General features: G+C 41.9%; 3 protein-coding genes and 1 pseudogene across 3 annotated transcripts; 1 reads left to right on the top strand and 3 right to left on the bottom strand.

Moving 5' to 3' along the window:
* Nucleotides 1-204: 204 nt before the first annotated feature.
* On the bottom strand, nucleotides 205-1,846 carry LOC139558645 (transcription factor HES-5-like; annotated as a pseudogene).
* A 1,518-nt stretch (nucleotides 1,847-3,364) lies between these two features.
* LOC139550816 (uncharacterized) lies at nucleotides 3,365-5,740 on the top strand. Its single transcript, XM_071361995.1, has 2 exons — nucleotides 3,365-3,559; nucleotides 3,671-5,740. The coding sequence occupies exons 1-2, from the start codon at nucleotides 3,498-3,500 to the stop codon at nucleotides 3,918-3,920; spliced, it is 312 nt and encodes a 103-aa protein (XP_071218096.1). The 5' UTR covers nucleotides 3,365-3,497; the 3' UTR covers nucleotides 3,921-5,740.
* Nucleotides 5,741-7,541: 1,801 nt separating this feature from the next.
* LOC139550808 (transcription factor HES-5-like) lies at nucleotides 7,542-8,946 on the bottom strand. The gene is made up of 2 exons (XM_071361984.1): nucleotides 8,837-8,946; nucleotides 7,542-8,721 (listed from the first exon to the last, which is right to left on the bottom strand). The coding sequence occupies exons 1-2, from the start codon at nucleotides 8,897-8,899 to the stop codon at nucleotides 8,290-8,292; spliced, it is 495 nt and encodes a 164-aa protein (XP_071218085.1). The 5' UTR covers nucleotides 8,900-8,946; the 3' UTR covers nucleotides 7,542-8,289.
* A 6,035-nt stretch (nucleotides 8,947-14,981) lies between these two features.
* Nucleotides 14,982-16,412, bottom strand: LOC139558636 (transcription factor HES-5-like). Its single transcript, XM_071373896.1, has 2 exons — nucleotides 16,206-16,412; nucleotides 14,982-16,093 (listed from the first exon to the last, which is right to left on the bottom strand). Exons 1-2 carry the CDS (start codon nucleotides 16,242-16,244, stop codon nucleotides 15,695-15,697), a joined length of 438 nt encoding a protein of 145 aa, XP_071229997.1. The 5' UTR covers nucleotides 16,245-16,412; the 3' UTR covers nucleotides 14,982-15,694.
* Between the last annotated feature and the right edge of the window lie 8,417 nt (nucleotides 16,413-24,829).

The raw sequence follows: 24,829 nt of genomic DNA, 5'->3' as shown, positions 1-24,829 counted from the left end.
TATCTTACGTGGTAGATTTTGAATGAAGCACCAAGAGAGGTACAAATTCATATGTATTCAGTGTTGTATTCAATATCCTTGTTTACAGTAATGGATCATAGTAGGCTTTTTTTGGTTCTACATGTGGAATTTCATAAATCAGTAATGTAACTGTGATGGAAGGCTGTCTTTGTCAAGAGTAGAATAGAGTAACAAATGAGAAGATTTCATTTTATAATGTCTGTATTTATTCAGATTGACTTAATGATTCACATCATTGAACGCCTTAATTTAAGTTAAATATTTCAATAGAAATAAAGTGATTAAACATCACAACAAGAACTTGGACATATCTCTAAGACAGTAGTAGGCTATATAATACACAATTACTGTCTTGATAAAAGACAACATATTGTTTAAAATTAACAAGAGGTTTTACAATAAGATAGAACCGTTTTCTTTCATATGAAGTATACACATTATAATTATAATAGGGATGACATTTCACAACTAAGGTATGATCTTAAAACAGATCAAATATTGCTAACCACAGAGTGACAACATGGTAGCAACACAACATGGTAGCAGCACAAAACATGGTACAAACATTATTGGGCACAGACAACAGCACAAAGGGTAAGAAGGTAGGGACAACAATACATCACGCAAAGCAGCCACAACTGTCAGTAAGAGTGTCCATGATTGAGTCTTTGAATGAAGAGATTGAGATAAAACTGTCCAGTTTGAGTGTTTGTTGCAGCTCGTTCTAGTCGCTTGCTGCAGTGAACTGAAAAGACGAGTGACCCAGGGATGTGTGTGCTTTGGGGACCTTTAACAGAATGTGACTGGCAGAACGGGTGTTGTATGTGGAGGATGAGGGCTGCAGGAGGTATCTCAGATAGGGGGGAGTGAGGCATAAGAGGGTTTTATAAATAAGCATCAACCCGTGGGTCTTGTGGGTCTTGCGACGGGTATACAGAGATGACCAGTTTACAGAGGAGTATAGAGTACTGTGATGTGTCTTATAAGGAGCATTGGTGGCAAATCTGATGGCCGAATGGTAAAGAACATCTAGCCGCTCGAGAGCACCCTTACCTGCTGATCTATAAATTATGTATCCGTAATCTAGCATGGGTAGGATGGTCATCTGAATCAGATGTAGTTTGGCAGCTGGGGTGAAAGAGGAGCGATTACGGTAGAGGAAACCAAGTCTAGATTTAACTTTAGCCTGCAGCTTTGATATGTCCTGAGAGAAGGACAGTGTACTGTCTAGCAATACTCCCAAGTACTTGTATTAAGTGACTACCTCAAGCTCTAAACCCTCAGAGGTAGTAATCATGCTGATGCACATGATGCTGCGCAGGGTTGGGGAGCTCAGCTGTGGCTGGTCACTCTCCCTCTGGTTCTTATCAGAGGATGGCTGCAGGCTCTGGAAGTGGCTCCGCAGTCTTCTCTGGGACTGTGCCTTCACCTCATCCTTGGACAGGAAGTGCACAATATCTCCCTGATTGACAGGTCCTGAGCAGGAGGTGGAGTTCACTGGCTGGTACTACTGCTGTTGTCTCAGGAAGCAAACTGTCAGCTCCAGGATGTCAGCTTTCTCCAGCTTGGATTGGACTGCTGATTGAGGATCTCAGGAGAGACTTGAGGTGCTCAATGCTGCTGTTGATACGATCTCTGCACAACTTCTCCACCACAGGCTTTATTAGCTACAAGAAGAGAAGGAGGGTCATTAATAACCTTATTCTGGTATAAGGCATTAATGAAACACAAAAAAATGATCTAATAAAATTCAATTCCTTGAATTTGAATCTCAATTTACCTTGTTGGTCAGAGTCAGGTGCTCCTCAAAGTAGATCATTGCTGAAGTGATTTAAGGTGTCGTGACTGGATCTCTGTGTTGTAGAGGTCATTGTGTAGAGATAATCTGATTTCTACTGGCTTCATCTCTCCTATATATAGTCCCAAATCTGCATATGAATGTGTGTGGCTTGGGCTTGTTTGAGAATCTCACAGTCTGTAGCCAATGGGTGAGCTTGGGAGGACAATGAGGAATGTGGAGCTGCCACATGCTCAGTGTTCTTATTACTGGGGGACAATGGTCACATCTCAGGGGAACAGGTGGAGGGTGATGGAGAGTGACTCACAGAGCGCTGTGTGAATCTGGGAAAGTGGTGACTCCCAGATCTGCTGCCTGATGTTGGGATCAATGACACTGACAGAGCTCACGCTCAGCATCACAACTTACAAAAATTCATTAAAATACCACATTATAAAACACTGGTACTAATAATATTGTAGCTTTCACTGAAAGATGTTTGACACAGTGACATTGTACTGATCAGATTGGAGGCCATTCAGAACTCATGTTTACCAGAAGCCCCTGGCAGCACACTTCCCTCCTCTGAGTTCCATAGCACAGCTGGCTCTCTGCACAATGCTGAGCGTGCCCCAGTCACACGCTCTCCTCTCTCTGGAGCTGGAAGCCACAGGGACACACGGCTTCTCCGACTTCTGTATGCAGCCTGCTAGCCCTGAGACACTATAGAAGTGTGTCTGCTCTCACAAAGACACACTGGCTGTTCCCATGCAGGGACACAGAGTGGTTTACAGGGAAAACCATCTGGATCAGTTATAATTCACTTCAGAAAGAGACTCTCCCAATAACAAACAGATCAGTCATTTCTATTTGTACAAATACAACATTTTCAAAACTAGTTTTTTTCTTTAATAACAAACATACAACCTTGCTGATATGGTTTTATTTCAATTTATCATATATAAATGTTCAAAATTGATATAATTGACACATTAGGATATTGGAATAATTTTGCCTATGTACGTAGTCAAAACCTTCACGTGGCAAAATATTGGACTGAAGTATGTCCGTGCATACAGCATCTTGGTTAAAGTCATGATTTTGCCTTAATGGTTGGCTATCAGTCCAAAGACAGGTAATCCAAGCACCTATGTGCTGCACACTGGCTTTATCAAATCTTTTCTCCCGTAAAATGGCCATATTATAAATAAAGACGTGTGTTGTGTTTTGTTTGATGCGTCTATGTATTGTAATGAACAGAAAGACATGTGATCCTAACATATTTGTTATATTTGCAATATGATGATTTGTATCACTACTCAACATGGGAACATGATATTTCTGATTACACATGGGCACAGACACTTTCCCAGCGACTAACGTGGCCGACCTCTTTGGCATATGGCATAAAGAACAACTTCCCACCTGTCCTGTGAGGATTCAGCTATTATTCCCACTGAATATTGTCCCACCATCTGATTGGCTGCATAGTGTGAGACAGTGTAGAAGTAGGCACATAAATAGAGAGTGGAGATGTAGAGCTCACTAACAACGACTCTCTGAGCATCAGCTGGCCCAAGACCCGCAGCAACACAGCACAGCAGAGGAGCTACAACAACACAAACTCTCGGGCAAGACCTACAAAGACCATCATCTCTACTTTATTGACGAGTTGCAAACTCAAGACCAATATTTGAAAATGCCAGCTTACATGGACATCACTCTTCAGGACATCATGAATGTGAAGGATCAGCATATTAGGTAAGATCAGGTTAAATTACACTGAAATACTTTAGGTCATGAGGTATTAAAATGAATAGAAACAGTGTGTGAGAGAAGAGGTGTTCATGACTGTCTTGTCTTGTTTTTCAGGTGTAAACTCTCTCTGTTGGAGAGGAAATGCAGCAGCGGTGTGGAGAAACTGAAGATAGCTATTATAGAACATCTCCAGAATAGGATCCCTACATTTCCTATATCTCCTATTTTGGAGAAGACTGTGTCTTTTTTCACTCCGAAGAAGGCCTTGCTGTCACCCACCAGTTATTCCAAATGTTCCAGGGACATGCTGCGTCTCTTTCCCACTCCAGAGGAGGACATTGTGCCACTCTGCTTCGAACAATGAACTGAGAGAGATGCATGGATGGGGAGATTATAGGTCAGGGGTTACATATTGGGCTGACACTAGGGTCTGAGACAAAATTATCACTGCAGCGTGAGATACAAACCTGTGGAGCGGGCCTGAACTGAGCCTATGGTGAACAGAGCACAATATACTGTTCATGTGCAAATTCAGCTTGGATATATCAGAGCGCCCTATCTACGTCGGGAAAGTATTCCCACCATGGTGATTGGCTGGTTGTCCTATTTGTACCAGACTGTTAGAGATTGCTCTGGAACCTATTCTGTTGTTTTACATGAAATGTAAAGTTGCAGAAGCATTTGAAATGCATTGTATGTATTTATATAAGCAGAGGTTTACTACTTTATTCTTTCTGTGAAATTATTAACTAAATACCCTGAGATCTGGTTTAAGGTGAAACGCTGCCTCAAATAACGGTAGAAAATAAATTCCATGCATACCTTGATTTCTGTAAAGGAACAGTGCATTGTTGTGCATGAAAATACATTTTTTACATTATTTATTTCACCTTTATTTAACCAGGTAGGCAAGTTGAGAACAAGTCCTCATTTACAATTGCGACCTGGCCAAGATAAAGCAAAGCAGTTCGACACATACAACAACACAGAGTTACACATGGAGTAAAACAAACATACAGTCAATAATGCAGTAGAAAAATAAGCCTATATACAATGTGAGCAAATGAGGTGAGATAAGGGAGGTAAAGGCAAAAAAAGGCCATGGTGGCGAAGTAAATACAATATAGCAAGTAAAACACTGGAATGGTAGATTTGCAGTGGAAGAATGTGCAAAGTAGAGATAGAAATAATGGGGTGCAAAGGAGCAAAATAAATAAATAAATAAATACAGTAGGGGGAGAGGTAGTTGTTTGGGCTAAATTATAGATGGGCTATGTACAGGTGCAGTAATCTGTGAGCTGCTCTGACAGCTGGTGCTTAAAGCTAGTGATGGAGATAAGTGTTTCCAGTTTCAGAGATTTTTGTAGTTCATTCCAGTCATTGGCAGCAGAGATCTGGAAGGAGATGCGGCCAAAGGAAGAATTGGTTTTGGGGGTGACCAGAGAGATATACCTGCTGGAGTGCGTGCTACAGGTGGGTGCTGCTATGGTGACCAGCGAGCTGAGATAAGGGGGGACTTTACCTAGCAGGGTCTTGTAGATGACCTGGAGCCAGTGGGTTTGGGGACGAGTATGAAGCGAGGGCCAGCCAACGAGAGCGTACAGGTCGCAGTGGTGGGTAGTATGTGGGGCTTTCGTGACAAAACAGATGGCACTGTGATAGACTGCATCCAATTTATTGAGTAGGGTATTGGAGGCTATTTTGTCAATTACATCGCCGAAGTCGAGGATCGGTAGGATGGTCAGTTTTACAAGGGTATGTTTGGCAGCATGAGTGAAGGATGCCTTGTTGCGAAATAGGAAGCCAATTCTAGATTTAACTTTGGATTGGAGATGTTTGATGTGAGTCTGGAAGGAGAGTTTACAGTCTAACCAGACACCTAGGTATTTGTAGTTGTCCACATATTCTAAGTCAGAACCGTCCAGAGTAGTGATGTTGGACGGGCGGGCAGGTGCAGGCAGCGATCGGTTGAAGAGCATGCATTTAGTTTTACTTGTATTTAAGAGCAATTGGAGGCCACGGAAGGAGAGTTGTATGGCATTGAAGCTCGTCTGGAGGGTTGTTAAAGATAAGGTAAATGTTTATTTTATCTTATTTTATCTTTATCTTATCCAAAGAGGATTTATATTCTTGTTAATATTGTTGTCTAATTTTTCAGCTAATAAAACTGCAGACAAAATCCAACACACTTTTCTTTGTCTATTCCTCCTATCTTTGATTTGGAATCGTCTAAAGTACTTAAGTAAAAATATTTGAAAGTACTACTTAAGTCGTTTTTTGGGGGTATCTGTAATTTACTCTTTATATTTTTAACAACTTTTACTTTAGTACATTCCTAAAGAAAAGTATGTACTTTTTACTCCATACATTTTCCCTGACACCCAAAAGTACTTGTTAAATGTTGAATGCTTAGCAGGACAGGAAAATTGCCTAATTCACACATTTATCAAGAGAACATCCCTGGTCATCCCTACTGCCTCTGATCTGGCAGACTCACTAAAGACATGCTTTGTTTGTAAATTATGTCTGAGTGTTGGAGCATGCCCCTAGCTGTCCATAATTGTAATTTATTTTTATTCGAAAATGATGCCTTCTGGTTTTCTTTATATAAGGAATTTGAAATTATGTATACTTTTACTTTTGATACTTAAGTATATTTTAGCAATTACATTTACGTTTGATACTTAAGTATATTTAAAACCAAATACTTTTAGACTTTTACTCAAGTAGTATTTTACTTGGTGACTTTCACATTTACTTGAGTCATTTTCTATTAAGATATCTTTACTTTTACTCAAGTATGACAATTGGGTGCTTTTTCCACCACTGGTGATTAGTGTCTGAAATGAATACTGAATTTTACTGGTTTCATTTACCACCATATTGAAACAGAAATACATCTTCTGATTATTTGAATGTACTTCCACGAAAACGTATACACTGCAAAAAAGTCCAAAGTATCATTATGGTACTTCACATAAAGAAGGTCTTACCATTTCCCCCAAAGGTTTGACTTGCTCTCATGGATTTACATGCATGGGACTGGTGGTCCTCCATATTTTTTACACCAGTTAATTCCTTTAATCCATCGGGGGAAGTGCACTAGGAGAGAATGGTAGAGAATAGGACTCTTAATTATCTTGTATTATGTGCATCACTTTTAAGTAGGGCACTGCAGGAAACCACATGTATGATAAGCAAGCGTATTTGGGCGCAACCAGTCTACTGTATCTGCTGAGCACTAACTGTGACATAATTTCCATCAGTAGTTATTAATAGTAACAACTAGCATTAATGACTAATTAATTAATAATTATTGCATTACTAATAATACATTAAATAATTAATTGCATTAGCAGTAATTACTGACCAGCAAATTGACAAGTAAACATAGTTCAATTAATAATCACTCACGAGAAGGCAGCATATGAATTTGTTTCCTGCGTGACTAATGACAAAAAAGTCCCATCGGAGCAGTTTTTTAAAAACTTTGACATTTTATTTTGAGTCTCTTATCTATGTTTTAATTTTAAATGAATTGCGCATCAAACGACCTAATTTCGTAATCTCTTTAACTCAGTCAATTTGAATACTTAGGTAGGCCTAGTTAGTTGGCAACTTTTGAGTTGTATCTGTCATGTTTGTCTCTCACTGGTGAGATTCAGCAGCAGAACACATTATTAAGTTAAACCGAGTTTGTTTTATCTCAAGTCGTCTTAATTTAAAAGGCCTAGAAGTCACTGACACGTACTTACATAGATGTCATGAGTGCGCGTGTTGTTGCAGAAAAATAAATAGGCCTTTGAATGTTGACATTTTGGAGACATTTTGGCAGTTGGTATGGTATGATTTTTTAGTTATGAATTATGAAAGCCGTTTAGGTAGACATACGTAGGCTACTGTACTATATCTGGAAACCAGTTTAATTAGAAACATTTTGACATTTCACATTTCAACGGAGTGTAATGAATCAAACAAACATTAATTGTTTTCGATGATTGTTTTTATTCGCATCGACTTGATTTGAAGATTTACATTCATTTTGAAAACATGTTTTCAATCTTTAGAATACCTTCTCAGAATACGAGGAATACTGATACACTCACATAGCGATACAAACCAGTAGGTCTACACGTTTTAACTCCTCTCACTGTCGAGAGGAAGTATTATTCTGTCTAAAATGGTGATATAATTTTCAGGGGAAAGAAATAATGTTCCGTGTAGCTCAGTTGGTATAGCACGGTGCTTGCAACGCCAGTATTGTGGGTTCGATTCCCACGGGGGACATGTATAAAGAAGTAAATGTATGCAATCACTAGTGTAAGTCGCTCTGGTAACAGTGTCTACATAAATGTAATGACGTCTAATACTGTTTGCATGTTTTGCCATTAAGATATATATATATATCAAAACAGTACAAATAGGAATGAACATTGTTCACTCACAATCTTTCCGCTAGAAAGACAGTGAACACTATTTCATAAATGATTAAAACTTTCCCACAGGGAACAATACACAGTATATTCACTTCATAAAAATGAAATATAAAACAGAATACGCTATTGATCCTCTTGTAATCAAGAGAGGAAGATTCAAATACTGATATTGTTCAATGCATCTTTTCATTACAAATTAACATAAACTCCTGCAAATGCAGAAAATGTGGATTAACTCCTCTGTAATAAGGACTGGGAAATGTCCTGCATGAGAATGAAGCTCCAGTCTGTAAGGCTCTACCAGGGCCTCCATAGGGCCCTGTTGACTGGACCCTTCTCTTTGCTCATGCTGTGCTGGGCTGGGGTGCTCAACTGAAGCAGGTCACTCTCCATTCTGTTCTTATCAGAGGATGGCTGCAGGCTCTGGAAGTGGCTCAGTAGTCTTCTCTGGGAGTGTGTCTTCACCTCATCCTTGGACAGGAAGTGCACAATCTCTTGGACACACCTGGAGTAACCCTGATTGTCAGGTGCTGAGCAGGAGGAGGAGCTCAATGGTTGATACTGTTGCTGTCGTTTCAGGAAGCTAACTGTCATCTCCAGGATGGTTGCTTTCTCCAGCTTGGAGTCGGGCTGCTGATTGAGGATCTCTGGACACAGGAGAGACTTGAGCTTCTCAAGGCTGCTGTTGATACGATCTCTGCGTAACTTCTCCACCACTGGCTTTCTTAGCTGCAAGAAGGAGAGTCTTTAATAAAATTATTCTAGAATGTATTACAGGTGAGATAAAATGATGACAACTATTTTCAAGAAACAAGTCATAAAGCAAATTGTAATTTCAGTTTACCTTGTTGGTCAGAGTCAGGTGGTTCTTAGAGTAGATCATAGCTGAAGGGATTGTAGGTGCCATGGCTGGATCTCTGTGCTATAAAGGCCTCTGTGTAGAAAACATCTGATTTCTACTAGCTTCTTCTCTCCTATATATAGTCCCAAATCTGCATATGAATGTGTGGGTACTGGGCTTGTTGGCGTTTCTCAGTCTGTAGCCAATGGGGGTGCTTGGGTTCTTAATGCTGGTGGACAATGGTCACATCTCAGGGGAACATGTGGGGGGTGATGGAGAGTGACTCTCAGAGCGCTGTGTGAATCTGGGAAAGTGGTGACCCCAGATCTACTGCTTAACGTTGGGATAAATGACACAGACAGAGCACACACTCATCATCACAACGTACACATTGGGACTGACACACATATTCTGCATAAAAATGTACAGTGCTTTCTAATCAAATCAAATGTATTGGTCACATACACGTGTTTAGCAGATGTTATTGTGGGTGTAGCGAAATGCTTATGCTTTTAACTCCGACAGTGCAGTAATATCTAACAAGTAATGTCTAACAGTTTCACAACATATACCTAAAATACACGTACATCTAAGTAAGGAATTGTTACGCCCTGACCTTAGAGAGCCTTTTTATGTCTCCATTAGGTTTGGTCAGGGTGTGATATGGGGTGGGCATTCTATGTTTTTGTTTTCTATGATTTTGTATTTCTATGTTTTGGCCGGGTATGGTTCTCAATCAGGGACAGCTGTCTATCGTTGTCTCTGATTGGGAACCATACTTAGGTAGCCCTTTTTCCCTCCTTTCAGTGTGGGAAGTTAACTTTGTTTTTTGGCACATTGCCCTTAAGCTTCACGGTTGTGAAGCGCTTTGGTCCCCTTCTTACGACAGCCGTGACAGGAATGGATTAAGAATATATACTTATATGTCAGAGTGGCATTGGACTAAGATACAGTGGCATAGTATAGAATACAGTATATACATATGAGATGCATGATGCAATATTTACACACAATTAAAGTGACTAAGATACCGTAGAATAGTATAGAGTACAGTTTATACATATGAGATGAATAATGCAAGATACAGAGACACTATTAAAGTGTCTAGTGTTTCATTTCCTTAAAGTGGCCAGTGATTCCTAATCTATGTCTATAGGCAGCAGCCTCTGATGTGCTGGAGATGTCTTTTTAACAGTCAGTGGTGTAGTATAGAATATAATGCAGTATATACATATGAGATGGGTGATGCAATAGCTGTTTTTCAGTCTCTCGGTCCCAGCTTTGATACACCTGTACTGACCTCGCCGTCTGGATGATAGCGGGGTGAACAGGCAGTTGCTCGGGTGGTTCAGATGTCCTTGATGATCTTTTAGGCCTTCCTGTAGCATCGGGTGCTGTAGGTGTCCAGGAGGGCGGGAAGTTTTCCCCTGGTAATGCGTTGGGCAGACCGCACCACCCTCAGGAGAGCTTTGCGGCCGTGGGCGGTGCAGTTGCCATACCAGGTGGTGATACAGCCCGACAGGATGCTCTCAATTGTGCATCTGTAAAAATGTGTGAGGGTTTTAGGTGTTAAGCCACATTTCTTTAGCCTGCTGAGGTTGAAGAAGTTCTTCACCACACTGTCTATGTGGGTGGACCATTTCAGTTTGTCAGTGATGTGTACGCCGAGGAACTTGAAGCTTTCCACCTTCTCCACTGCAGTCTCATCGATGTGGATGGGGGGGGGGGGCATTTTGCAGGGCTCTGGCAGTGCTCCTCCTTGCACAAAGACGGAGGTAGCGGTCCTGCTGCTGGGTTGTTGCCCTCCTACGGCCTCCTCCACGTCTCCTGATGTACTGGCCTGTCTCCTGGTAGCGCCTCCATGCTCTGGACACTACGCTGACAGACACAGCAAACCTTCTTGCCACAGCTCGCATTGATGTGCCATCCTGGATGAGCTGCACTACCTGAGCCACTTGTGTGGGTTGTAGACTCCGTCTCATGCTACCACTAGAGTGAGAGCACCGCCAGCATTCAAAAGTGACCAAAACATCAGCCAGGAAGCATAGGAACTGAGAAGTGGTCTGTGGTCACCACCTGCAGAACCACTCCTTTATTGGGGGTGTCTTGCTAATTGCCTATAATTTCCACCTTTTGTCTATTCCATTTGCACAACAGCATGTGAAATTTATTGTCAATCAGTGTTGCTTCCTAAGTGGACAGTTTGATTTCACAGAAGTGTGATTGACTTGGAGTTACATTGTGTTGTTTAAGTGTTCCCTTTATTCTTTTGAGAAAAAAAAATTCCCTGTCTTAGGTCAGTTAGGATCACCACTTTATTTTAAGAATGTGAAATGTCAGAATAATAGAGAGAATGATTTATTTCAGCTTTTATTTCTTTCATCACATTCCCAGTGGGTCAGAAGTTTACATACACTCAATCAGTATTTGATAGCATTGCCTTTAAACTGTTTAACTTGGGTGAAACGTTTTGGGTAGCCTTCCACAAGCTTCCCACAATAAGTTGTGTGAATTTTGGCCCATTCCTCCTGACAGAGCTGGTGTAACTGAGTCAGGTTTGTAGGCCTTTTTGCTCACACACGCTTTTTCAGTTTTGCCCACACATTTTCTATAGGATTGAGGTGAGGGCTTTGTGATGGCCACTCCAATACCTTGACTCTGTTGTCCTTAAGCCATTTTGCCACAACTTTGGAAGTATGCTTGGGGTCATTGTCCATTTGGAAGACCCATTTGCGACCAAGCTTTAACTTCCTGACTGATGTCTTGAGATGTTGCTTCAATATATCCACATAACTTTCCATCCTCATGATGTCATCTATTTTGTGAAGTGCACTAGTCCCTCCTGCAGCAAAGCTCCCCCCACAACATGATGTTGCCATCCCCGTTCTTCACGGTTGGGATGGTGTTCTTTAGCTTGCAAGCATCCCCCTTTTTCCTCCAAACATAATGATGGTCAGTATGGCCAAACAGTTCTATTTTTGTTTCATCAGACCAGAGGACATTTCTCCAAAAAGTACGATCTTTGTCCCCATGTGCAGTTGCAAACCGTAGTCTGGCTTTTTTATGGCGGTTTTGGAGCAGTGGCTTCTTCCTTGCTGAGCGGCCTTTCAGGTTATGTCAATATAGGACTCGTTTTACTGTTGATATAGATACTTTTGTACCTGTTTTCCTCCACAATCTTCACAAGGTCTTTTGCTGTTGTTCTGGGATTGATTTGCATCTCTAGGAGATAGAACGCGTCTCATTCCTGAGCGGTACGACGGCTGCGTGGTCCGATGGTGTTTATACTTGCGTACAATTGTTTGTACAGATGAACGTGGTGCCTTCAGGTGTTTGGAAATTCCTCCCAAGGATGAACTAGACTTGTGGAGGTCTGCAATTTTTTTTCTGAGATCTTGGCTGATTTCTTTTGATTTTACCTAGATGTCAAGCAAAGTGGCACTGAGTTTGAAGTTAGGCCTTGAAATACATCCACAGGTACACCTCCAATTGACTCAAATGATGTCATTTAGCCTAGCAAACACTTCTAAAGCCATGACATAATTTTCTGGAATTTTCCAAGCTGTTTAAAGGCACAGTCAACTTAGTGTATGTAAACTTCTGACCTACTGGAATTGTAATACAGTGAATTATCAGTGAAATAATCTGTCTGTAAACAATTGTTGAAAAAATTACGTGTGTCGTGCACAAAGTAGATGTCCAAACCGACTTGCCAAACTATAGTTTGTCAACAAGAAATTTGTGGAGTGGTTGAAAAATGAGTTTTAATGACTCCAACCTAAGTGTATGTAAACTTCTAACTTCAACTGTATATATATATAAATGTCTTTATCTTTCTGCATCCAAGTTAGTCCAAGTCAATGTCTGCAATTCTTTCTGTTTTCTAAATGGCATTTAAGATGATATAAATGTTTTTCTCCTAGGGAATAGCTAGGTTTTATTAAAGTAAAAATGTCATGTCATTACAAATTAGGACTTAAAAGAATTAGATTATATTATATATTAGATTTTCTTCTATTAGGATAGTTCCAAAAACATAAATTATTTTTTAATTCCCCTCTATAAGTGTGCCTATTCCTCACTGTCTCTGAGTGTTCCCCAGACAGTCAGGTGCTGGTGGACTGATGATAATGATACTAATGACACTGAACTGTGACTCTGCTCTCCAGAGCTTTCCCACACTCTGCCCATTGAGAGAGATTCCATGAAACAATAGAGTGTGCATTGTTAAATGCTAATTCATTGCCCATCAATCCCTTAGTGGTAAAGTTTGTTTTTCAATCAAGGAGGTGGTAATATAAATATTTGGACTAATTGATGATTTGGAAATACTCTTGGTAGACTATACAAGAATAAACAAGTTTCATTCAAAATCCTGTTTCCCATATGGCAAATTATTATTGATGTTTTTATTAGAATAAGAACTTTAACAAAAGGCTATATTTAAAAATAAGACTATGACATGTAGTTATTTTTGCCAGACTCTTTTTATTAATGTCTTTGGTTTGGGAAATTATGTGAACAAAATTCCTCTCCCTATCCCTTGACACCAGTAGGTAGGGGTCTGAGTCTATTGTCCCAAAGAGGCTCTGTGAGTGTGTTTTCCTGGGTTTCCCACACTTTCTCCATTCACTGATTTGCTTTCAATGGAAGAACAATATAAGTGTGTCTTATTATTCATACCATTAGCTATGCAGTTGAGTCCAATCCCAGACAAAGAAGGCTACTCTGTGTCTGTCTGCCCACCTGACTATGATAAAACGAGGTTATCAAGAAGCTTTATTTTTACAAGACACCCCAAAAATCTACCTAGCATCAACATATTAGCCAACTCAAGATACAGAACACCTGTAATCTATGGAACAATGCAGAACAGATTTTTCAATATAAAATGTGTAAAGCATGCTCAGTATAAAAAGTAGGAAAAATGTTGGGTAGGAAAGTAGTATGAGTTTCAGTAATATGAGTGTCTCCTTCTTCTGTAAACTAAAGTCACTCTTCTGTGCTTGCGGACAACCACCAACGTAGACAAATGCTCTGTCACACTAATGCCGTCGTTCACTTGCTAGTAGGAACTATGAAACTCGTACGACTTGCTAACTGGTCGAACGCGGCACGTGTTTAACTATAACCCATAGCCACGGGAAGTAGGGGTGCTGAAAAATTCCCCAGAAAAATCAGAATAAAAATATATGTATATTCATTTTATTTTTTTTAAACATTGATTTTACAAAAGTAGTGCACTGGGCCTTTAATAGTCCTGTATTAGTGTACTGATATATGGCAAAAAGATTAGTCCAGCCCCCCCCCCACCAAACTACTTCCCGCGGCTATGCTACAACCTATTAGCGAGTCATACATTTCCGCGTTTTGTAGTTGCGACTAGCACGTCAACACGGCATTAAGCCTGTTGAAGCAAGTCAAAGTTCGGTAGCCGAAGTCTACGCCCCTTCGTCAGTGATTGGTCAACAGTCCTTCTAGTAGGAGCCGGAACTGTGGACTGAATTCTTTAATAGTGTTTGTTGTCATTCAACTATAGACAACTAGTTTTCATGCATATTTTCACTTGAGAGGTGACTAGGTGTCATGCACATTTTTTCATTTCAGAAGTACTGCACCAAACATCTTAGTTAAAATGTAAAATTGCGCGACTAAGACCTTGGCAAAATTAATTACAGATTTACTGATTTGTCTTAAATTAATTTGGACTATTTTGAGGAAAAGTATAGTGATTGCTTCGGCATCTCAAGAGAGACAAAGAGTAATATTGCCGTTTTTTTCTCGTTGTTCAAACAAAGGTATTTTAAGAGAGTGTGAGCCACAAATGTTCGCTTAGCCTAGCTGAGTTCTGGTAGGAGCAAACTGAACCTACCTAGTATGCAGGTGCCTTTACTGTATTTGATTGTAAAAATTGATCATCATAAATTGATAATAATTTCAGAGGTATTAGTGATACATGTCTCATACCTCTAAACGCTCATCTAAATTCATTCACATAGAATATGAAATACATATTGGACAATCTTACATTCATGACATAAACCATTGAATCTTTATTTCCTAGGATCTAAGATTTTAGGGTGTCAAATGACCATTACTCAGACTCTAACACAAAGTATAGGAATTTAATAAACCACAAACAATCAGCCACATTTCAAGATTGTTTTTATTTTCATATAGAGAATACGTTTCTTAATTGTTAAGAACTTAAACTTTGTGATTAAGCATCACTACAATTGCGAGAAAACAGCTTCAAGTCACACAGGCACTCATCATAGAGTGTGGGTTACATTACATAGACAAATGCAGCTTTAAAAACAAAGCAGACATATGTTAGATATCTCAATATACGAGAATTAAAAAATTGTAATACAAACCAACACAAATTGGTAGTTCATCACAAAAAACAGGCTTGGATATCAAGCAAATCAATTAAAGTTTTTTAAGTCATCAACAAGAATATATTTTCTGAAATTCATTAACAGAAGGATAGTGTTGCACGATTAAAGAATTTAAACATTCTTTGCTATCTCACCCAATGTGGGTAATAAATAGATTATAATGAACAGTCAACAATATAGGAATTTTCTTACAAAGTAAAAATAACTTTACATAATACTCATGTTAAATGAAAAGTGATGATATCAATATAAACTTTCATTAGGAAGGCTTTTCACATATTCATGAAAAAATAATTAACACAATCAAATTAAAACTTTGACATTTTCTGCAGAAGGAGAAGATTGTCTCTTCCTATTATCATTACTGTCCATTAATGTTAGACCAACATGGTCCATTGTGTTTGTCTGAGTGGAGCTTTTAAGTCTGTAGAACTCTACCAAGACCTCCAGAGGGCGCTGTTCACTGGACTCTTGTCTTTGCTGATGCTGTGCTGGGTTGGGGAGCTGAGCTGAGCTGAGGCAGGTCACTCACCCTGCGGTTCTTATCAGAGGATGGCTGCATGCTCTGGAAGTGGCTCAGCAGTCTTCTCTGGGACTCTGTCGTCACCTCATCCTTGGACAGGAAGTGGACAATATCTTGGACACAGCTGGAGTAACCCTGATTGACAGGTGCTGAGCAGGAGGAGGAACTCACTGGTTGATACTGTTGCTGTCCTCTTAGAAAGCAAACTGGCATCTCCAGGATGTCAGCTTTCTCCAGCTTGGAGTCAGGCTGCTGGTTGAGGATCTCTGGAAACACGGAAGACTTGAGCTGCTCAATGCTGCTGTTGTTACGATCTTTCAGCACTGGCTTTCTTAGCTGCAAGAAGAGGAGGATCATTAATAACCTTATTCTGATATATAACATTAATGAAACACATAAAAAATCTGTCTAATGAACTTAACTTCCTTGGATTTGAATCTCACTTTACCTTGTTGGTCAGAGTCAGGTGCTCCTTAGAGTAGATCATTGCTGAAGTGATTTAAGGTGTCGTGGCTGGATGTCTGTGCTGTAGAGGTCTTTGTGTAGAGATAATCTGATTTCTACTGGTTTCATCTCTCCTATATATAGTCCCAAATCTGCATATGAATGTGTGTGGCTTGGGCTTGTTTGAGAATCTCACAGTCTGTAGCCAATGGGTGAGCTTGGGAGGACAATGAGGAATGTGGAGCTGCCACATGCTCAGTGTTCTTATTACTGGGGGACAATGGTCACATCTCAGGGGAACAGGTGGAGGGTGATGGAGAGTGACTCACAGAGCGCTGTGTGAATCTGGGAAAGTGGTGACTCCCAGATCTGCTGCCTGATGTTGGGATCAATGACATTGACAGAGCACACACTCATCATCACAATTTACACATGTGAGAATGACTCAAATACTTTCCAATAAAACATAGTGTTTCCTAATATTTTTTTCCCCTAATAATTGTGCTCGTATTGCCTAATTAGTCGAATTTAATAACTCAATATAACCGATTTCTTGATTTCCACCTTTTATAACTGCCAAAACTTTAAAATATTTTAGATGTCTAGCTGTTCAGATGATTCAGAGAATATTCATTTTCTTTTTCAATAATTTTACTGCTTTATAAATGTATCTATCATGTCCAAAACACAACTTCAAATCAAATCAAATTTTATTAGTCACACGCTCTGAATACAACAGGTGTAGACCTTACAGTGAAACGCTTACTTACGAGCCCCTAACCAACAATGCAGTTTCAGTGCAACTTTATTTTTATTTATTTCACCTTTATTTAATCAGGTAGGCCAGTTGAGGACAACTGCGACCTGGCCAAGATAAAGCAAACAGTGCGCCAAAAACAACAACAGAGTTACACATAAACAAACGTACAGTCAATAGCACAATAGAAAAATCTATGCACAGTGTGTGCAAATGTAGAAGAGTAGGGAGGTAAGGCAATAAATAGGCCATGGAGGTGAAATATTTACAATTTAGCATTACACTGGAGTGATAGATGTGCAGATGATGATGTGCAAGTAGAGATACTGGGGTGCAAAAGAGCAAGAGGATAAGTAACAATATGGGGATGAGGTAGTCGGGTGTGCTATTTACAGATTGTCTGTGTACAGGTACAGTAATCGGTAAGCTGCTCTGACAGCTGATTCTTAAAGTTAGAGAGAGAGATATAAGACTCCAGCTTCACTGATTTTGGCAAAACTGGATGGAAAGGTGGCAAAAGGAAGTGTTGGCTTTGGGGGTGACCAGTGAAATATACCTGCTGGAGCGCGTGCTACGGGTGGATGTCGCTATGGTGACCAGTGAGCTGAGATAAGGTGGGGCTTTACTTAGCATAGACTTATAGATGACCTGGAGCCAGTTTGGCCACGAATATGTAGTGAGGGCCAGCCAACAAGAGCATACAGGTCGCAGTGGTGGGTAGTATGTGTGGCTTTGGTGACAAAACAGATGGCACTGTGATAGACTACATCCAGTTTGCTGAGTAGAGTGTTGGAGGCTATTTTGTAAATGACATCGCCAAAGTCAAGGATCGATAGGATAGTGAGTTTTACGAGGGTATGTGGCAGCATGAGTGAAGGATGCTTTGTTGCGAAATAGGAAGCCTATTCTAGATTTAATTTTGGATTGGAGATGCTTAATGTGAGTCTGGAAGGAGAGTTTACAGTCTAACCAGATACCTAGGTATTTGTAGTTGTCCACATATTCTAAGTCAGAACCGTCCAGAGTAGTGATGCTAGTCGGGCGGGAGGGTGCGGGCAGCAATCGGTTGAAGAGCATGCACTTAGTTTTACTTGCATTTAAAAGCGATTGTAGGCCTCGGAAGGAGTGGTGTATGGATTTGAAGCTCGTCTGGAGGTTTGTTAGCACAGTGTCCAAAGAAGGGCCAGATGTATACAGAATGGTGTCATCTGCGTAGAGGTGGATCAGAGAATCACCAGCAGCAAGAGCGACATCATTGATATATACAGAGAAAAGAGTCGGCCCGAGATTTGAACCCTGTGGCACCCCCATAGAGACTGCCAGAGGTCCGGACAACAAGCCCTCCGATTTTCACACTGACCTCTATCTGAGAAGTAGTTGGTGAACCAGGCGAGGCAGTCATTTGAGAAACCAAGGCCGATAAGAATACGGTGATTGACAGAGTCAAAAGCCTTGGCCAGGTCGATGAAGAAGGCTGCACAGTACTGTCTTTTATCGATGGCGGTTATGATATCGTTTAGCGTGGCTGAGGTGCACCCATGACCAGCTCGGAAACCAGATTGCATAGTGGAGAAGGTACGGTGGGATTCGAAATGGTCTGTGATCTGTTTGTTAACTTGGCTTTCAAAGATTTTAGAAAGGCAGGGTAGGATGGATATACATACGTAGGTCTATAACAGTTTGGGTCTAGAGTGTCACCCCCTTTGAAGAGGGGGATGACCGCGGCAGCTTTTCAATCTTTGGCGATCTCAGACGATACGAAAGAGAGGTTGAATAGGCTGGTAATAGGGGTTGCAACAATTTCAGCGGATCATTTTAGAAAGAGAGGGTCCAGATTGTCTAGCCCAGCTGATTTGTAGGGATCCAGATTTGCAGCTCTTTCAGAACATCAGCTGTCTGGATTTGGGTGAAGGAGAAGGGGGCTTGGGCAAGTTGCTGCAGGGGTGCTGAGATGTTGGCCGGGGAAGGGGTAGCCAGGTAGAAAGCATGGCCAGCCGTAGAAAAATTCTTATTGAAATGATCGATTATCGTAGATTTATCGGTGGTGACAATGTTTCCTATCCTCAGTGCAGTGGGCAGCTGGGAGGAGGTGCTCTTATTCTCCATGGACTTTACAGTGTCCCAAAACGTTTTGGAGTTGGTGCTACTGAATGCAAATTTCTGTTTGAAAAAGCTAGCCTTAGCTTTCCTAACTGACTGAGTATATTGGTTCCTGACTTTTCAGTTCCCTGAAAAGTTGCAAATCGCGGGGGCTAATCGATGCTAATGCAGAACACCACAGGATGTTTTTGTGCTGGTCAAGGGCAGTCAAGTCTGGGGCTAAATCTGTTCTTAGTTCTAAATTTTTTGAATGGGGCATGCTTGCTGGATATAGCCTGTCTTACTGTATATAGTCTGTCTTTTTACTGTTGTTTTATTTCTTTACTTACCTATTGTTCACCTAACACCTTTTTTGCACTATTGGTTAGAGCCTGTAAGCATTTCACTGTAAGGTCTACCTCTTGTATTCGGCGCACGTAACAAATAAACTTTGATTTGATTTGATATTTAAGATGGTGAGGAAAGCACTTTTAAAGAGCAACCAGGCAGCCTCTACTGACGGGATGAGGACAATATCCTTCCAGGATACCCGGGCCAGGTCGATTAGAAAGGCCTGCTCGCTGAAGTGTTTCAGGGAGCGTTTGACAGTGATGAGGGGTGGTCATTTGACCGCGGACCCATTACGCACAAAGGCAGGGATCGCTGAGATCCTGGTTGAAGACAGCAGAGGTGTATTTAGAGGGCAAGTTGGTCAGGATGATATCTAAGAGGGTGCCCATGGTTACGGATTTAGGGTTGTACCTGGTAGGTTCCTTGATAATTTGTGTGAGATTGAGGGCATCTATCTTAGATTGTAGGACGGCCAGGGTGTTAAGCATGTCCCAGTTTAGGTCACCTAACAGTACGAACTCTGAAGATAGATGGGGGGCGATCAATTCACATATAGTGTCCAGGGCACAGCTGGGGGCTGAAGGGGGTCTATAACAAGCGGCAGTGGTGAGAGACTTGTTTCTGGAAAGGTGAATTTTTAGTAGAAGTAGAAGCTCAAATTGTTTGGGCACAGACCTGGATAGTATGCCTGCAGAGTTCTGTCAATCTCTGCAGTAGATTGCAACTCCGCCCCCTTTGGCAGTTCTATCTTGTCGGAAAATGTTATAGTAAGGGATGGAAATTTCAGGATTTCTGGTGGCCTTCCAAAGCCAGGATTCAGACACGGTTAGGATATCCGGGTTGGCGGAGTGTGCTAAAGCAGTTAATAAAACAAACTTAGGGAGAAGGCTTCTTTTTATTTATTTATTTATTTAACCTTTATTTAACCAGGTAGGCAAATTGAGAACACGTTCTCATTTACAATTGCGACCTGGCCAAGATAAAGCAAAGCAGTTCGACACATACAACAACACATAGTTACACATGGAGTAAAACAAACATATAGTCAATAATACAGTGAAAAAAAAATAAAAAAATAAGTCTATATACAATGTGAGCAAGTGAGGTGAGATAAGGGAGGTGAAGGCAAACAAATATATGTATAAATAAATAAAAATATAAAAGGCCATGGAGGCGAAGTGAGTACAACACAGCAAGTAAAATAAAAACTAAAAAAACACTGGAATGGTTGGTTTGCAGTGGAAGAAAGTGCAAAGTAGAGACAGGAATAATGGGGTGCAAAGGAGCAAAATAAATTAATAAATAAATACAGTAGGTAAAGAGGTAGTTGTTTGGGCTAAATTGTAGATGGGTTATGTACAGGTGCAGTAATCTATGAGCTGCTCTGACAGCTGGTGCTTAAAGCTAGTGAGGGAGATAGGTGTTTCCAGTTTCAGAGATTTTTGTAGTTCGTTCCAGTCATTGGCAGCAGAGAACTGGAAGGAGAGGCGTCCAAAGGAAGAATTGGTTTTGGGGGTGACTAGAGAGATATACCTGCTGGAGCGCGTGCTACAGGTAGGTGCTGCTATGGTGACCAGCGAGCTGAGATAAGGGGGGACTTTACCTAGCAGGGTCTTGTAGATGACCTGGAACCAGTGGGTTTGGCGACGAGTATGAAACGAGGGCCAGCCAACGAGAGTGTACAGGTCGCAGTGGTGGGTAGTATATGGGGCTTTGGTGACAAAACGGATGGCACTGTGATAGACTGCATCCAATTTATTGAGTAGGGTTTTGGAGGCTATTTTGTAAATGACATCACCGAAGTCGAGGATTGGTAGGATGGTCAGTTTTACAAGGGTATGTTTGGCAGCATGAGTAAAGGATGCTTTGTTGCGGAATAGGAAGCCAATTCTAGATTTGACTTTGGATTGGAGATGTTTGATGTGAGTCTGGAAGGAGAGTTTACAGTCTAACCAGACACCTAGGTATTTGTAGTTGTCCACATATTCTAAGTCAGAGCCGTCCAAAGTAGTGATGTTGGACAGGCGGGCAGGAGCAGGCAGCGATCGGTTGAAGAGCATGCATTTGGTTTTACTTGTATTTAAGAGCAGTTGGAGGCCACGGAAGGAGAGTTGTATGGCATTGATGCTCGCCTGGAGGGTTGTTAACACAGTGTCAAAAGAAGGGCCAGAAGTATACAGAATAGTGTCGTCTGCGTAGAGGTGGATCAGAGAATCACCAGCAGCAAGAGCGACATCATTGATGTAAACAGAGAAGAGAGTCGGTCCAAGAATTGAACCCTGTGGCACCCCCATAGAGACTGCCAGAGGCCCGGACAACAGACCCTCCGATTTGACACACTGAACTCGATCAGAGAAGTAGTTGGTGAACCAGGCGAGGCAATCATTAGAGAAACCAAGGCTGTCGAGTCTGCCAATGAGGATGTGGTGATTGACAGAGTCAAAGGCCTTGGCCAGGTCAATGAATACGGCTGCACAGTATTGTTTCCTATCGATGGCGGTTACGATATCGTTTATGACCTTGAGCGTGGCTGAGGTGCACCCATGACCAGCTCTGAAACCAGATTGCATAGCGGAGAAGGTGTGGTGGGATTCGAAATGGTCGGTAATCTGTTTGTTGACTTGGCTTTCGAAGACCTTAGAAAGGCAGGGTAGGATAGATATAGGTCTGTAGCAGTTAGGGTCAAGGGTGTCCCCCCCTTTGAAGAGGGGGATAACCGCAGCTGCTTTCCAATCTTTGGGGATCTCAGACGACACGAAAGAGAGGTTGAAGAGGCTAGTAATAGGGGTGGCAACAATTTCAGCAGATAGTTTTAGAAAGAAAGGGTCCAGATTATCTAGCCCGGCTGATTTGTAAGGGTCCAGATTTTGCAGCTCATTTAGAACATCAGCTGACTGTATTTGGGAGAAAGAGAAATGGGGAAGGCTTGGGCGAGTAGCAGAGGGGAGGGCAGTGCTGTTGTCCGGGGTAGGGGTAGCCAGGTGGAAAGCATGGCCAGCCGTAGAAAAATGCTTATTGAAATTCTCAATTATAGTGGATTTGTCGGTGGTGACAGTGTTTCCTATCTTCAGAGCGGTTGGAAGCTGGGAGGAGGTGTTCTTATTCTCCATGGACTTTACGGTGTCCCAGAACGTTTTTGAATTTGTGTTGCAGGAAGCAAATTTCTGCTTGAAAAAGCTAGCCTTGGCTGTTCTAACTGCCTGTGTATATTGGTTTCTGGCTTCCCTGAAAAGTTGCATATCACGGGGGCTGTTCGATGCTAATGCAGAACGCCATAGGATGTTTTTCTGTTGGTTAAGGGCAGTCAGGTCAGGAGAGAACCAAGGGCTATATCTGTTCCTGGTTCTAAATTTCTTGAATGGGGCATGCTTATTCAAGATGGTGAGGAAGGCATTTTTTAAAAATGACCAGGCATCCTCTACTGACGGGATGAGATCAATATCCTTCCAGGATACCCCGGCCAGGTCGATTAGAAAGGCCTGCTCGCTGAAGTGTTTCAGGGAGCGTTTGACAGTGATGAGTGGAGGTCGTTTGACCGCTGACCTATTACGGATGCAGGCAATGAGGCAGTGATCGCTGAGATCTTGGTTGAAAACAGCAGAGGTGTATTTGGAGGGCAAGTTTGTTAGGATGATATCTATGAGGGTACCCGTGTTTACGGAGTTGGGGTGGTACCTGGTAGGTTCATTGATAATTTGTGTGAGATTGAGGGCATCAAGCTTAGATTGTAGGGTGGCTGGGGTGTTGAGCATGTTCAAATTTAGGTCGCCTAGCAGCACGAGCTCTGAAGATAGATGGGGGGCAATCAGTTCACATATAGTGTCCAGAGCACAGCTGGGGGCAGAGGGTGGTCTATAGCAGGCGGCAACGGTGAGAGACTTGTTTTTAGAGAGGTGGATTTTTAAAAGTAGAAGTTCAAATTGTTTGGGAACAGACCTGGATAGTATAACAGAACTCTGCAGGCAGTCTTTGCAGTAGATTGCAACACCGCCCCCTTTGGCCGTTCTATCTTGTCTGAAAATCTTGTAATTGGGGATGAAAATGTCTGAATTTTTGGTGGTCTTTCTAAGCCAGGATTCAGACACGGCTAAAACATCCGGGTTGGCAGAGTGTGCTAAAGCAGTGAACAAAACAAACTTAGGGAGGAGGCTTCTAATGTTAACATGCATGAAGCCAAGGCTATTACGGTTACAGAAGTCAACAAATGAGAGCGCCTGGGGAATGGGAGTGGAGCTAGGGGCTGCAGGGCCTGGGTTAACCTGTACATCACCAGAGGAGCAGAGGAGGAGTAGGATAAGGATACGGCTAAAGGCTATAAGAATTGGTCATATTGTGCATTCGGAACAGAGAGTGAAATGAGCAGATTTCTGGGCGAGGAAGAATAGATTCAAGGCATAATGTACAGACAAGGGTATGGTAGGATGTGAATACAGTGGAGGTAAACCTAGGCATTGAGTGACGATGCGAGAAGTTTTGTCTCTAGAGGCACCATTTAAGCCAGGTGAGGTCACTGCATGTGTTGGGGGTGGAACAAAAGGGCTAGCTAAGGCATATTGAGCAGGGCTGGAGGCTGTACAGTGAAATAAGACAATAATCACTAACCAAAACAGCAGTAAACAAGGCATATCGACATTAGGGAAGAGGCATGTGTAGTCGAGTGATCATAGGGTCCAGTGAGTAGCTAGGCGAGCTGGAGACACGGCGATTCAGATAGTTAGCGGGCCGGGGCTAGCAGGCTAGCAGATGGGCCTTTGGGGGAAGTCACAACGGAAGAGCCTGTTGAAATCGCCTTGGACGGTTACGTCGGCAGACCAGTCGTGATGGATCGGCGGGGCTCCGTGTCGGCAGTAAAAGGGTCCAGTCCAATTGGCAAAATAGGTATTGTAGCCCAAGAATTGGCTGATGGACCTCCCGGCTGGGAGATGGGCCTAGCTCGAAGCTAGCTCCAGGCTAACTGGTGCTAGCTTCGGGACAGAGACGTTAGCCAGGAGTAGCCACTCGGATAGCAGCTAGCTAGCTGCAATGATCCGGTGCAAAGGTTTGGAGCTTGCGGTAGGAATCCGGAGATGTGGTAGAGAAAAGCAGTCCAATATGCTCTGGGTTGATAGTCTGCTGGGCACACTGGCAGGAATTGACCGGGGCTGAGGCTGGCTGATGTCCGACTTAACGGTGATGACCGCTAGCAGTGGCTAACTGACTATTAGCTAGTAGCTCGTTAGCTGGCTAGCTTCTGATGGGGGTTCCGGTTCTAAAGTGTAAAAAATAGCAGATTCGTTCCAGATTGGGTGAGGCAGGTTGCACGAGAGTATGTTCAGTCCGTAGATGGAAATTGAGATAAAAAAATATATAAAAAATATATACGGAAATATATAAGAAGAAAAAATATATATACATGGGACGGGACAAGACAAAGAGACGTCCGACTGCTACGCCATCTTGGC

This window comes from Salvelinus alpinus, chromosome 2 (assembly GCF_045679555.1).
Source record: "Salvelinus alpinus chromosome 2, SLU_Salpinus.1, whole genome shotgun sequence".
Classification (NCBI taxonomy): domain Eukaryota; kingdom Metazoa; phylum Chordata; class Actinopteri; order Salmoniformes; family Salmonidae; genus Salvelinus; species Salvelinus alpinus.
Note: the sequence above shows the minus strand (reverse complement) of the source record. Positions and strands in the feature narration are given on the sequence as shown.